General features: G+C 48.7%; 1 protein-coding gene across 9 annotated transcripts in view; it reads right to left on the reverse strand.

Moving 5' to 3' along the window:
• The window catches only part of akap13a (A-kinase anchoring protein 13a), a 72,652-nt gene that overhangs the window by 35,109 nt on the left and 23,790 nt on the right, over positions 1-13,753 (reverse strand). For all 9 annotated transcript variants that reach the window (XR_015857749.1, XR_015857748.1, XM_088372014.1 and 6 more), the window contains 7 exons: positions 11,104-11,278; positions 9,837-10,000; positions 9,589-9,760; positions 8,797-8,980; positions 7,181-7,370; positions 5,827-7,054; positions 5,046-5,122 (listed from right to left, as the gene is read on the reverse strand). Coding sequence is in view for 7 of the 9 variants with exons in the window: in XM_088372014.1 (XP_088228140.1) it covers positions 5,046-5,122; positions 5,827-7,054; positions 7,181-7,370; positions 8,797-8,980; positions 9,589-9,760; positions 9,837-10,000; positions 11,104-11,278 (2,190 nt within the window). In the remaining 2 variants the exon portion in view is untranslated. The remainder of the gene's footprint in view (positions 1-5,045; positions 5,123-5,826; positions 7,055-7,180; positions 7,371-8,796; positions 8,981-9,588; positions 9,761-9,836; positions 10,001-11,103; positions 11,279-13,753) is intronic.

Genomic DNA, 13,753 nt, shown 5'->3' on the forward strand with positions numbered 1-13,753 from the left:
ACCAGAGAGAGAAAAAAAACAAGATCACGTGTGTGAGCCTCGCAGGCTGACTTCCATGTGAGGTGGCAAAGGCTCATCAGTTGAGAAACTTTGCTCCTTTAGCAAAGGACTTGGTGTACTCGCATGCATACTTCAAACCCCAAACAAATACTGACGCACAGATGCTTGTGCCAACATCTCATCAAACAGAAAAAGGGAACAAACATGCTCGATGAGCTGCTCACACGTAACTGCGTGGACGCGCAAAATGAAACGGCACCAGTCGACATGAACACCAGCAATTCGACTCCACTTAAGAGTTTAACATGTTTCCAGTATCGGGGGGTGGAAAGTGAAAATTCCCAGAGACAATTTGACAAATTCAAGAGTTCGGCGGCGGTGGAATTTCTGTCTCCTTCCAAGTTCCGCTCGCCTCCAGCTGGCCTGGCCGGTTTGTTGCCGTCACGAAGCTCCCGTTACGGGGATCGAAAAACTCTTGAGCTGTGAGAACATTGATCCTGCCAGTAGTAGACGCGATACGTTGTTATTATTTCATTATTGGTTGAGTTTTATGCTTTCGGAGCTCCGATTTCATTGTATCCGCACGATACGACGATAATAAAGACTTCTATTTGTGTTCAACCTTTGTTACAGCTTCGTTTTCTTTTCAAGCGCACGATAAATAAAGTTGAGCGTCTCGAAGAATAAGCCATGCGAGTCTAAGCACACACACAAACTACAAATGACTCATTAAATCAGATATGGATCTTTCGATCGCTTTCGTTAAAACCGGGGGAAGTCGAAAGCGGATGCGTCCTGAAAGCCACCATGACAACTCGCCGTTAGCTTTTCGTTTTGACATTGGCTTTCAAATAAGGTCAAGCTTTTCAAGCCAACTTGTGTAAGACCTCCCTCCTTCCTCACTTTAGTCAGTTCTTCAACTTGCTGCTGATGTCAGCTTCTGTTTGAGGTGAAAGGATGAGAGAGGAGAGCGATAGCGATGTGAGAGAGAGGGAGCGAGTTTGAGGGAGAGAGGAAACAGCGTGGGAAAAAAAACAGAGAGCGAGGGCGGTGGGCTAACATTTTCCTCCTGCCTCGGAATAGCAGCAGCTCGTGGCTCTGGGCCAAACGACTTGACTCCAGCCGGGAGTTCACGTCCCGGCATCTCGGTGCCCGTAAAACACATCACATCATCATCAGCGGTCGCGGCGTGTCGTTTAGCGGCGCGGCCGACCGTCAGTGCCTTTTAATGCAAACTGGCATGTCGACGAGAGAGTTTTAGTCTCAGCCCTAACCTCGGGCACCAGCAAATACTTCTGTCATTTTTCCATTGGACTCCCAAAGTAGAAGGAGAAGATGGAGGTGAACAAAAGATGAAGGGCAAACAATGTCATCAAGGTTACAATCTGCAATCACGCCATATTACGCCAATGAGTCGCGTGCAAAGGACGAGTGGCGTCATTATTGAAAGGGGAGCCGTAGCCAAGCTTCTTCCCTCGCAATGATCATTGGCGGCGCACACACACACACACACACACACACACACACACACACACACACACACACACACACACACACACACAAAAACACACGGTGCTTAAGCCAAGAGGAAAAAGTGAAGCGCAGTGGGGAAAAAAGGATTGTATACATGCTGCCGCAGCTTTGACTAGCCCAGATTGAAACCTCATTGCAGAGCCTAATTTAAAATCTGAATTTGACATTTGGAAACTCTCACTATGATTACAAACTTGTTTGAAAATTCTAAGGTTTAAAATCCAAACCTGAACGCCATATCCTGGTTTGAAAGCCTTATTGGGAACCCTAGCTGAGTATTGAAACCGTAATACTTGCTCGACACACCCTAAATCTGGATTGAAAGTGTATGTTACGACCACAACACTCATTTAATATGGCAACTTCAAAGTAAGCACGATTCCAAACCCAAATACTCGCTTGAAACCCGAAACCTTGTTGGCGCAAAGAGAATCCCACTTCGATTATCCTCCGAAACAGAGGCTCCATGTAAGAGCAACTCAGAAGGGGTTAGCGCCGCGATAATGGTACGCTAGCCTGACCAAACAACCCCACGAGGTCCTAAAACGATCAAATGCAGTATCCCCAAACCGCCCCTAGGGTATGTGTGTGTGTGTTTGTGTGTGTGTGCGTAAAATCAACAAGCCCCTCGCAGCATCCCCAGTGGACACCAGTTAAGACTGTTCTTTCCCAGGTTCTAAGCAGGCTTCTTGTAGTTTGAGATGCTTCATAAAAAGTCACTTTCACGGGCGTAGCTTAGCATGAAAGCGCAGTCGAAAGCTCCCCGGGGTTTGTTTCCGACTCTCTCGACGCTCGCAAAAAAGACAAAAAAAAAATTCGGGTGGTCTTACCTTAATCAAAACCACGTTGACGGCCCTCTCGCCCTTGGCACAGAAGCTGTACCGCCGCTTGTGGCGTTCGTACATGGTCTCCCCAAAAAAGAAAACATATATCCAGAGCGAGCGGAGGGAAAGGAGAGCCGATGAGCTGCGCTTAACATCTGGACAAGGAGGCAGCCTCTGTGCCCTCCTCCTCCCCTTCTTTCCCTCCCAAAAACTTGAGTCCGGCCTCTGGCTGACTGGGGCCCACCCCCCTTTTTCTGGGCTCACTGAATGTCCCCCTCTGTCTCCTTCAGTCCACCACAACAACTAGCACGTATACAGTAGGACAGTTGACACTTTGGCCATTGTGCGCACGGTTGACACAATTAGGCCAGCGGGAGAGGGTCGACGCCCTCTAGTGGGCGGGGTAGGAAGCCGAGGGAGGCTCCTGGGGGAGTGGCACGTGGTGGGGAAAGCAACGGGAGATCCTATGTCCGATGAAAGCCCAATTTTACATCCTACACCATGTTGGAACTCCAAATAATCCTGGCCTTGAAACCCTCACAGGTTCAGGCTTGACTAATAAATAATAAAAATTGAAAAATTAATAAATACACAAATAAATACATTTTATTCTAACCCTAAACCTGGCTCAAAGGAGCAGTTTAAAACTCTTATAGACATGAAATTGCAAAAAATTGAAACCCTAAATGCGACTCACTGCTGTCACTGCTGACAATCTGACCCTGCCATTACATCCTATGGGAAAAATTGTTTCCACATTTGAACAAATCTGTGGTCGACCAGTTCCCATCCTGACCTTAAAGGATCCACTGTAATCATAGTGTTGGGGAGGAGAAACAGCATATTTCACTGGTTATTATCACGGGGGCGGGGAGGGAGGGGGGGGGCGACACGACTGAGTGGCTGCCAAGCATTCGGAAGATTACTGGCGACTCGACTCGGCGCTCCCTCAAGAGCCATGATGTGTCATCAAACGGTGGGACGGCAGAGGATTAACTTTACAGCGCTTCTTTTATTCTGAATCAATACGCCGCTCGGTCTGACAGAGCTGTAATCCCACCAGATCCAACAGGAATCGCAATCAGCGGAACGAGGACAACAATGGCGGCGGACGGAAGCCAAACGCCTTTTTTTTCCCCGTCGCTTGCTGAGAAAGGTAGCAGACGGGACGGAGGCCAAGTCAGGTGGCACGCTGAGGCGGAACCATATTCTTCCCCGACATGAGCGCTCCGACCTTTGATCCCAGCATCTCTTGCCTGCCAAACAAATGAGGCGGTTGGCCCTTGCTCACGGCCAACAGCGCCAGCTTTTTGACAAGCGTCACTCTCGAAGGATTTCTTACATATTAGCAAGGTAACGCTAAGTGAAGCGAGTAAATGCGAAGGTGTTGCTCTGACAGAATTGTGTTTCGTCAGTCAACGCAGGCTGGAGGTGCTGCGGGGGAAAGGAAAGAAAAGAAAAAAAAAAACAAGAAACAACAGCTGCCACTGTCGGCCGGCCCTTCTGCGTTTAAACTGTCGCAATGATTTTCACGCTTGTTTATTTTATGTAGCGGTTCGATATGCTCGCGCTCGTTTAAGTTTCATGAGATGCTGCTGCGCGATTTACATATTTCCACACAGCACGGCACACCAGGCTGTAATTCGATGTGTTGCTCCGGCAACATGTTACCGTGTAATAAATCACAACACAGATCATCTGCTCCTACATGATCAGCCGTCTTATCGTGTGCGAGCTTTTTTTCGTCATGTAGGCTGCTTTGAGATAATTTTTTTTTTTTCTCTCTACTGTGAGACCATGTCGTTCAGGCAACACTAAGGCTTCATTGAATTTAAACAGGATCATATAGCAGGGGAAGGAGGGAGAGGTTTACGAGGCAAGGCTGCTCTCTGCTGGCGAACGTAGCTTACTAGCCGGGAAACATCTGGCTTTAGGAGGCGGAGATAAAAAAAAAATAAAAAATAAAAAAAAACACACGGCAACGTCAAAACCGCAAGCCTGGAATATGCGGAGAGCCGTTCGGGCTTTCGGCTGCTGAGGAATCTGTCAGTCAGCAACATTTCGGGGGGGGGAGATGGCCTCCATGTGCTCGTGCATAAATAAACCAAAGCAAAGGGCGATCCTGTTGCACGGTTTAAAAACGGCATGTAGAAGTCGTCTTTAAAAACGCACAGGATGAAAAATGAATGCATGAGTCAAAAGGAAAGTATGTCTTGGGGGCTGCAAATCTGTCGCTGGCATCTCAAAGGACATGTAAGCAAATTTCACCTCATTACTCCCTCTTCGCCTTTCGCAAGATTTCCCCCCGACTTGCTAAGTGACATTTATCTCCGTCTGCACGGCCCCGCCTGCCAAAGACTAAAAAAAAAAAAATGTTTTTGTGCTAAACGTTCACATCGGCGCGGTAGAATTACACAGTGCTGCAGGGCGGCCATTTTTGAAAGCGTAAGTAGGGCACTTGAGCAAAATTCAAACCTTCTCCCTCCCCTGTGATTGTCAAATGTCTAAGCAATTATTTCCTCTTTTCGATTTTTCTTTTCGATTTTTCTTTCCGATATTTACGACGGCGAAAACCGAGGTAAACGGTGAACCCTCCCGCCTATTTTGGGTTCCCTCGTTTGTTGTGTTTTCAGCCTAATGTCACATGATGTCAGAAAAAAACAATTATTTTGTAGTTTGGAGACTTACGGCGGAAGAGTCAGTTTCGTGCGCTTCCGCCGCTTCACAGGTGGTCTTGGCTTGTTCCGACGTGATCGCCTGCACCTCTGGAGAGCGCGCACACACAAACACACAAGTCAGACGGTGGGTGCAATGACAAAGCGGCAGTGTGGAGGAAATCAATAACGAGTGAAGTGAGACATTTTTATCCTGGCCGTGCACGTGCACACACACACACTCTCGCATGCGGGAGTTGAAGCAGCCTGGGGCTAAAATAACTTTGTTGCTGTGATGTCTGTCTTCATTTTCGACACAGGGTATTTTTCCCTCCCGCACTATTATTGATTAAATATCATGCGATCCTAAAGTCTCCAGTGGGAGTGTCTGGCTTCGAAAAGTGGCTTTTTTATCATTCAAATCATATCATATATTATTTATTCATTTTTCTTGAGTCTTGATGTCTTTTTTTGGAGCAACTCCTGTGCATAGCGGAACGAATCCTACCGATTTTTTGGGCTTCGGATGCTTCGTCACGTCTTATATTATCCAATACGATCAATGTATCAAAAGGTCTCACTTGATGTGATGTAAGGGAATTGCGGTCTAATGGCATTACATTTAATCAGATAAGCTGAGGTGTGGCGTGCAGGGGTTCCCGCAGTGTTCAGATTGAACCTGAATTTGGATTTTGTAGTCCATTGTGGTACCAGAAACAATCAAATGAACAACAGTGAGTGGTAAGGTCGTGCCAGACAAATGCTCCATCCCTCCCATCTTCACCATCTCAGTGATGATTGAATCTCATCCGTACCTTCATTCAGGTCAGTGCTGTTGGGATTTTCCTCTTCCACCATTGCCTGAGTTGCTTCCCCGCCCGACGACAGGTTGGTCTCAGAAGGTTCTGGAGCAGCAGGCTCCTCGGGTCGCTCGTGACTCTCTTCTGCGCTAGGCTCCACATGGCCAGTGCCGTTTTCCTCTGAACTTGCTGCAGGTTGCAGTGACGTGGACGAACACATGTCACTTTGGTCCTCTTCTTCCACGGTGACTACCTCAGTCGGCTGCAGCTCCCCTAAGGAGGTACTTTCCTCGGTGGGGTTGAATATGTCTGTGGTGCAGCTTCCGACCGATTGAAAGCTGACGTCGTCGTCGCTGGACAGGCCGTGTGCTAGGCCCGAATCGGGATCCACGTCGGATTTGACCATCGGCTCGAGTGAGATCTCTGTCTCCTCCGGGTTCTCCTCTGGAGTTGATACGGCCGCGTCGGTATCTCCCGTCACATTTAACTCGGAACACGTCGGCTGCTGATCAAGGTCTTGCTGCCACTCTCCCGCTTGATCCTGACCAGCTGTTTCCTGGTTTTGTTCGGAGCTGTTTACATCTGGCGGAGGTTCTCCCTCTCCGGGAGGCGGAACATCTGATTCTAGGGTTACATCATCGCTCCCTGCCGGAGGTGGGAGGTCCTCTTGCGCTAAAACCTCGCTGTCAGCTTCCTCCTCGGCTATGGAGTTTACGTCGCAGAGGTCCGGGGCGTGAGTCGGCGCCTCGTCGTCCCGGACCGGCGCGTCGGATGACGGCGACTGGCCCATGACTAACTCGGCACCGCTCTCAGATACTCCGTTTACTTCCTTCCCAGATAAGTCCTCTCCCTCTGCGGCCTCCCGTCCTTCTCCTCCTCCTTCTCCTCTATCGGTTTCCTGCGCACCCCACCCTGCCGGTTGGAGGTTTTCCACAGGCGACGGGCTCCCCCCTTCTGGCCTTTCGCACAAACTCAAGTTCTGTGCGGTGTCGGGCTGTTCCCTTCCATTTGCCCTCTCAGACTGGAGACACACCCAATCCTCGGGGGGGTTGAGCCCATGCTCCCCGGGAGGTACTACAGATTCCCTCGCGTCCTCGTCGCCATAAGTGACGCCGGCGCCGTTTCCAACTAAGCTTTCTGTCGTGTTTGTTTGCGGGCAGCTCGTCGTCTCCGGCTCGACACCCTCGCTGCACTCGGCCGCCGTGTGGAGACAGTCCGAGCGCAGCTCCAGCACAGACACTCGCTGCGGGGAAAAGAAGGAAGTTAAGACCGCGTTGGAGTGTGTGATTGCATAAGGCGTATACAAACGGAGCCGGAGGGAAGTCCAAGGGAGGGAAAAGACAAACAAACGCGGAGTTGCGTGACTCACCTTGGCGTGGAGATGACTCGTCAAATGCAACAGCTGCTCCACGCTCCGGCTGAGGCTCGGCGGGTCACGGCCTGGGTACACGCTTTGCGTCAGGGCGTGCAAGCCCGGGTGGCGGCAAACCACGCGGGCGTCCGTCGGCACCGGCTGAACGCGCTGAAGGCCTCGGTCCGACTCGGCGTCTGCCTCAGCCCTGTTGTGGAATAAACACTTAGATCATCCCCCGAAGGAAAGAGCTCAGTCGCGATTGGCCCATGTAGCACAGAGAGAGTTTTAACAGTGATGTCAGCTGATCCGCAATCCCCCCCCACTTTTGCTGCTGTAATCCATTTACAGTGAGAGCAAAGAAAGTCATTGTGGTTGTTAATGAGTCTTTTTTTTAAGCTGTTCAGAAGATAGTGGGTCATGCAACGATAAATTTAAGATGCTAGCAGCCATGCGCGAGACCTCGCGCCCCAAACAAACAAAGAAATGAACAACGTCAAGTGTGTGTGGAGGGAGCTGTAAAAACTGACTTTTTTTTTTTTAATTAACTTTCCAGGGGGGCTTCTGTCAGAGGGTATATATAGACGAGGTTCTTCCCTGACATCCCTTTTGACCTGTCTCGAAAGTGGCGCCTGTTTGCGAGAGTTGTTTTTTGAGCCTGTGAAGGAGTGGTGGAGCGTCATCCAATCAGGCGGCACCGTTTGCGCAACGCTGGGTGGACCACGTTTAGTGACCTCACCCCTCGTGTGGAAAATGTCATCGCTCGTGACTACTGAGGGGAGGACGTTTGCTTGAGCGGAGGGGTGTCGGAGCGTCCCCCGCGTGGCACTAGCGTGACTTAAACGGTGTTCGGCGGAAAAAGCTGCGCGCTTTACGTCTAGGGAGAAGATCCATCTCCACTTGAAGCCATGTCTCAGTCCATTTAGCAAATACCACGCAATAAAGACATTCTGACCTCATTAGCGCGTCGGCGTGAGGAAGTCATTGCGATGGCACTGCGTGCCGTTGCTTCGACAGTTAAATTTGTGTCTGTTTGTGCGTGCGTGCTTCTGGTTGTCTAAGTGTGGTAAACATCATTAGACAGAAAAGTCGTAACCCGGGCTTTTGTGCGGCAGAATAGTTTTCCATTGCTATGGTTTCGCTGTGGAAAAACACAGCCAGAGGCTTTTCTTTCCAGTGCGCCTGCAAAAGTTTAAATGTTCGCCAACACATGATCGACCAAATTGCCCCGTTTGTACGTTCACGGAATGAGTTTGTGACGATGACGCAAGACAAGGCGTTTGCTTTTGTGAAGTATGAAAAATGCCTTTTGCGCAGCGGTGACTTGGCCTGACCACATGACTTTGAAGTGTGAGGCTTCGTGTTTGTACTTGCTTTGTTTGTATTTTAATTGATGCCAGTGTAGCAAAATAGATTCTTTTCAGCATATCTTATACAAGTCATTACACAATTTCGTCTATTTTTTTTTCTTTTTACTTTAAAACTTTTTACTGCAACTAAAATTGTGCCTTTGCGTGGCATAAATAGTTCAGCCTTTTGGCGAATGCTAGTGACGTTACACACAGTAACTGTGAACGTAACAGGATTGAGCCCGTAGCGATGGCGAGGAGCCCATCAGCTGAGCGGAGACTCACTCTGCGAGGAGCTGCTGGAGGGCGGCGTGACCCCGGAGCGCTGCGACGTCTGCGGGCGTCTGGCCCTGCTTGTTGGGCAGCCGCACGGCATCCCTCGCCCCCGGCTGCCGCAGCAGGAAGCGCGTGACGCGGACCAAACCTCGCCGGGCTGAAAAATGCAGCAGGGTCTCCCGCGGGTGCAGATCTACAGCAGACAAGGAAAGGTGACACTTGCAGTTATATTTTGCAGGAGAGAACATTCAGTACAGTGCCGAGGCATACAGCCACTTTTGCTCAAAGTACTATTAATAATGCTATTATTGCATGTTGATATGTATTTGGTCCTTTTTTTCTCTGCTACATTTTGAAACGATGACTACTCTATACTGACCTCACAGCAGCGCTTATTTTGCCTCTGAGCGCTAAGGCGGAGAGAACCGGCAGGCCTACGGAGCTCAGATTCAATTACCGGCCTAAAGCGTCAGGGGAGCGAGTGGAGGTGGTGTGAGCGGAGGCGGTGTGAGAAGAGGCAGAAATGCGGCTGTCGACGAGAGCCACGGATCGAAGGACTGACTTTGCTCTTGGTGGCAAAAATTGTAAATCGGCATTAATTCATGGAAATAATACGGTCGCTGAGTTCAATCTTTTGGAGGTGATCCAATCTCAAAGATGGTGGTATGGAAGAAGCTTGAGGAGTTTATCGAAGAGGACTTTGCTGACCATGTCACTAGAGGAGGTGTCTGAATTTTCATTAAAGTTGTTTGGAGAAAAAAAATCGATTAAAAACTATCTTTCAATGGAGTACTATATTACCGGCGCTGTCGGAGCATTGGTTCCCCAGCAAGTTCCACCCCGGTGGCAGCGGGATGTGATGGAGGGCCAAGGTCAGACTCTCATCTAGACGCTCGCAATCCACCAGGGGGATGTGACACTCATCCAGGAGCAGCGCCCCGTCCAGGCCATCTGTGCGGCCCACCGTGCTAACCTGAGGGGGTTAAAGCATAAAATACTGAAAAAACATTTCTATACTGAAAATCGCACGGGATGTACTGGAGGCTCACCAGAAACTGGGCCATGTCAAAAGCCAAGTCCTGAACGAAAGTGAAGCTATGCTCAGCTAAAGGAGCAACGTGGGAGGAGAGCGTGGTCGGTTCCTCGGACGCCTCGGGGCTGCCGCGGGTGACGGCGCACAGGGTGACCGTAACCTCCTCGCAACAGCCGTGAGCTGCGGGGAGAAAGGAGAAGGTCCGGTTATCAAGCGCCGCTTTTTGCTGAAAAATATCAGGGTCGTAAAATACGGGTTTCCCTCAAACGATTTGCTTCTCATAAATACCAATGACAAAAAAAAAAAAAAACAGAAGCCAACATGCAGGCAGGTAGCTTTGAAGTGAAACACAAACATTTGATTAAAATGGAGAACAATATGAGGGAAGAAGATGAATCATTTATTCCATCTTCTGTCCTCCAATAATAAGCCCCGACTTCTTTCCTCTTGCGAGCCGATATAAAGCCGCTCTGATCATTGCAGAAGGATTTATCATCACGGGGCATCTGTGATTATGATGCCGTATCCTTTTACATTACGGGCTATCTCCCTCATTAAGGCTCCCTGGCGAAGCAGTTGTGCTCCATTGTAGTTGCTTATTTACCAAAGACAATTGGCAGGGGGTAATCTGATGGCTTGATCACTTGATTATTACGTGACTAGCAAAGCATTTACAATCTTGCAGTTCAAAATGAATAGCAAGAGTGCGGTGAGCACAAAAACAAAAAAAGAGAAAAGAAAATACTTTTTGTACAATTAAACCCATCTGCGCCATATTTTGCCCAATCTTGTGAACAGATGGGCGTGCAAACAAACTAGCAGATGCTCATATATAACGTGGTACATCCTAAAATGTAAAAAAAAAGAAAGAAAAGAACTGACAAAATTTTCCCCCAGGGGAAATAATGAAACCTGAATAAAAGATTTTTACGGCCAAGCTTTATTAACTTTTCAGCAACTGAATTGAGTTTTCAACTGGCATAAGAGTGTTCAAATAAGTCTGCAAAAAGACTGAAAAAGGCTGGTGGTAACTTTCAAGGTAAGTAATTTCTTCTTTTCACTTCTGCATTTTTCTGTATTTAAGCACATTTAACTTTGTTGTCAAATTGGAACGGATTAATTGCACACCTATTCATTTCAACTGCAAACATTACTTTAATTCTCGCACACTTAGATTGGGGAAAATTTAAATCCGATAAACCGAAGTTTGGAGGTTTCAGGTGTTTTTCACCTTTTCACAGTGGCATTAATATTCTTGAAGAGTATTTACACGGAGGTCTTACCGGGACACAGCGCCTGCAGGGTGTCATGGCCGCTCCTCAAGGTGCTGCTCAGGTGTCTCTGTGTGCTGCCAGCAAACAACAGAAAGTAGTCTGCGGCGTCGGTGGCGGTGACGGCGCCCTCCTCATCCACGGCCAGCTCTTCATCGGTGAGCTGCACTGTGATCACGCAGCGGCCCTGCACGTACAAGAAGGGTGGATGAATAAGTTCTCAAGACGCATATTATTATTATTATTATCATCAGAATTATTATTATTATCACATGTGTGACTGGAACGTGAGAATATTTTCAAACATTGTAAAGGTAATTTCATTTTATGACTGCTCCAGTTCGAATTATTTCCATCCTGTCCAATTGTGAGGAGAAACAATAGCCAGCTTGCATGCATCATCCACAGTAGCGAGACTGTCTGTCTGTTATCACGACAGTACTGTTAGCCAGCCAAGACGACAACGCAACAAACACAAGCGCGCGCACACGCTGGTTGTTTTTGTAAAGTCACAATTGACTGAATTGTGTTCTTGAGTACCGCTCAGAATGAAGCGATGTCACCCGAGGGCATGGCGAGCAGGAGGCGAGGAGGCGCCAGAAAGGGGACGATTGTTTTGCCAAGAGCTGCTTTCCACCGGGGGAACTGCGACTTCATTGACACGGAGGACGGATAATGGGGACATTTTATCCACTCGCTGTCCCGTCGCCTACGAAGCCCGACATGCACGGAACCGCCGCTTAGCGCTCGGGGGTCATAGGTGCTTCCTTCTCTTGTGTAGCGTGCTAGCCTTAGGGCTTGTTTCATAGACAGGCTTGACAGCAGCACTGAGAGTTGGGGAAAATGGCTGCAAAGAGCCAAGTGGATAATTGGAACAATCTTTCTGGGCTGTAGTCAATCACCAAGTAAAGCTCGTGAAATGAGACATGTCGGGACAGCCGGGGAGCTCCGCTCGCCACGATTCTACCTGCTCGGGCGCCCGGCGTCAAACGCGCAATTTGGCAGTCGGCGATAAGTCGAGCGGCAGACTCTTGGTATGCGAGGGCAGTCTCGCGGTCTCAACACGGAGAGCCGAGGAGCGAGCGCGGTAAATGAGATGTAGAGGGGTGGAGGCCATCAGGCATGACATTGTCTTCATTAAAAACTCATCTCTTATCTCGGGCCCAGATTGGAAATTAGGAGGTCGGGGCACTACTGAGCAGATTGGAACCTCGGCAGACCTGTGACTCTGCACTTCGTGCCAGAATGACAACATATTAGCGGGGGGGGGGAATAAGATTCGCACAATCACAAAGATAGCGGAGTCCATTCAAGCAAAGTAGTTGCTCAAATTTATCTTGACAGCAGCGGAACAATATTTTCCCTCGATTTGTTTGGGCCTCAAATTAATATCCGCTCGCCGCAAACAACATTACCAGGTGGCAACTTGAGAAAACAGACGCTCGAGTGGAGCGGCGATCGATCCGTCTGCGATGAGCGCATTTGTACAAAACGCGCGAGGAGGAATCGCTCAGAATAACGAGCCACTGTCATCGTCCATTGGCGGCGGGAAGGAAGGCGGGTGGGGACGATAAAGCCGCCATGATTGAGCGTAAAACAAACGTTTAGGCCGGGCATTTACAAAGCTTCTTCATTTAGAAAAAATAATAATTCTTCGGATAATAGTTTTGTGAAACATTGCTGCGAACAAATACAGAGCAGCTCAACCTCTGGCGCACAGACATCATGGCAAGCGATTTCTTTGAGAATCCTTCATTTCCTCGATAATCTACCGCCTGCAGTTAGATTTTTTCTTTTTCTAAACGACAGTAAATGTGCTCCAACTGTTTACACAAAAGAAAGCACTTTGAATGTGGGTCTCTTTGTTCCCTTCTCTTCCGCCGACCAAATGTAAACAAAAACGCCATTGGCTGGTACCCAACCGGAATTTGGGCCTACTGTTCCAACGCTCGTGAGGTCTGCATTCTTTGGCAACCCGAGTGTCTTTTGGAGCGGCAACACCGCCGATTTGAATGGCTTCCGAGGGATCGGAGCCAACAACCTGGCTATGTAAGGCTCGGGTATGAAGCACCTTGAATCTTTCGGGTCAAAGTAACCTTGAGACGTAAGCGAAGCTCAACTTGCTACGATTACGTGCTAGCTGCTAACAGTTTTTGATTTAAGCTCAGTTCAAGAATGTAAATGGCGTTTTGACCGCATTAATGAATGTCAAATGTGTTCAGGCGCCATTCACATTATTTGTTTTACGTCTCCTGGGTGCCCGTGAGATTTATGAATAAACGCCGATAAGAACTCTTAAAAAACCTAACGAGGCGATGAACCTGAATGGCTCTGCGTGAAATCACAGTGCCACTGTAAACTGAAGATAACGTTGTCAAGAGCAAAACTCTTGTCGCGGACTTATCAGACTTCCTGTGTGTGCCTTCCTTGGGCCGGCAGAATGCGAGCGCCCAGAACGCTCCGGCGACTGCGAAGCACTTGAACAGAATGCGAAAATTGGCTGTGTGGAGGCAGCTCACTACGATACAGTAATTGGGCAACTAACTTCGGGGAAGTGGATTGCGCTTCCGTAAAAAGAGCATCGGAGCTCAAGTGTTAGAAGAAGAAAAAAATTAATTGCTGTGGGGGTAATAATTTCATAGCCTAGACTGAACGCTTAGGG

Source organism: Syngnathus floridae, chromosome 3 (assembly GCF_059516105.1).
Source record: "Syngnathus floridae isolate MCC-2025c chromosome 3, RoL_Sflo_1.0, whole genome shotgun sequence".
In the NCBI taxonomy this organism is placed as follows: domain Eukaryota; kingdom Metazoa; phylum Chordata; class Actinopteri; order Syngnathiformes; family Syngnathidae; genus Syngnathus; species Syngnathus floridae.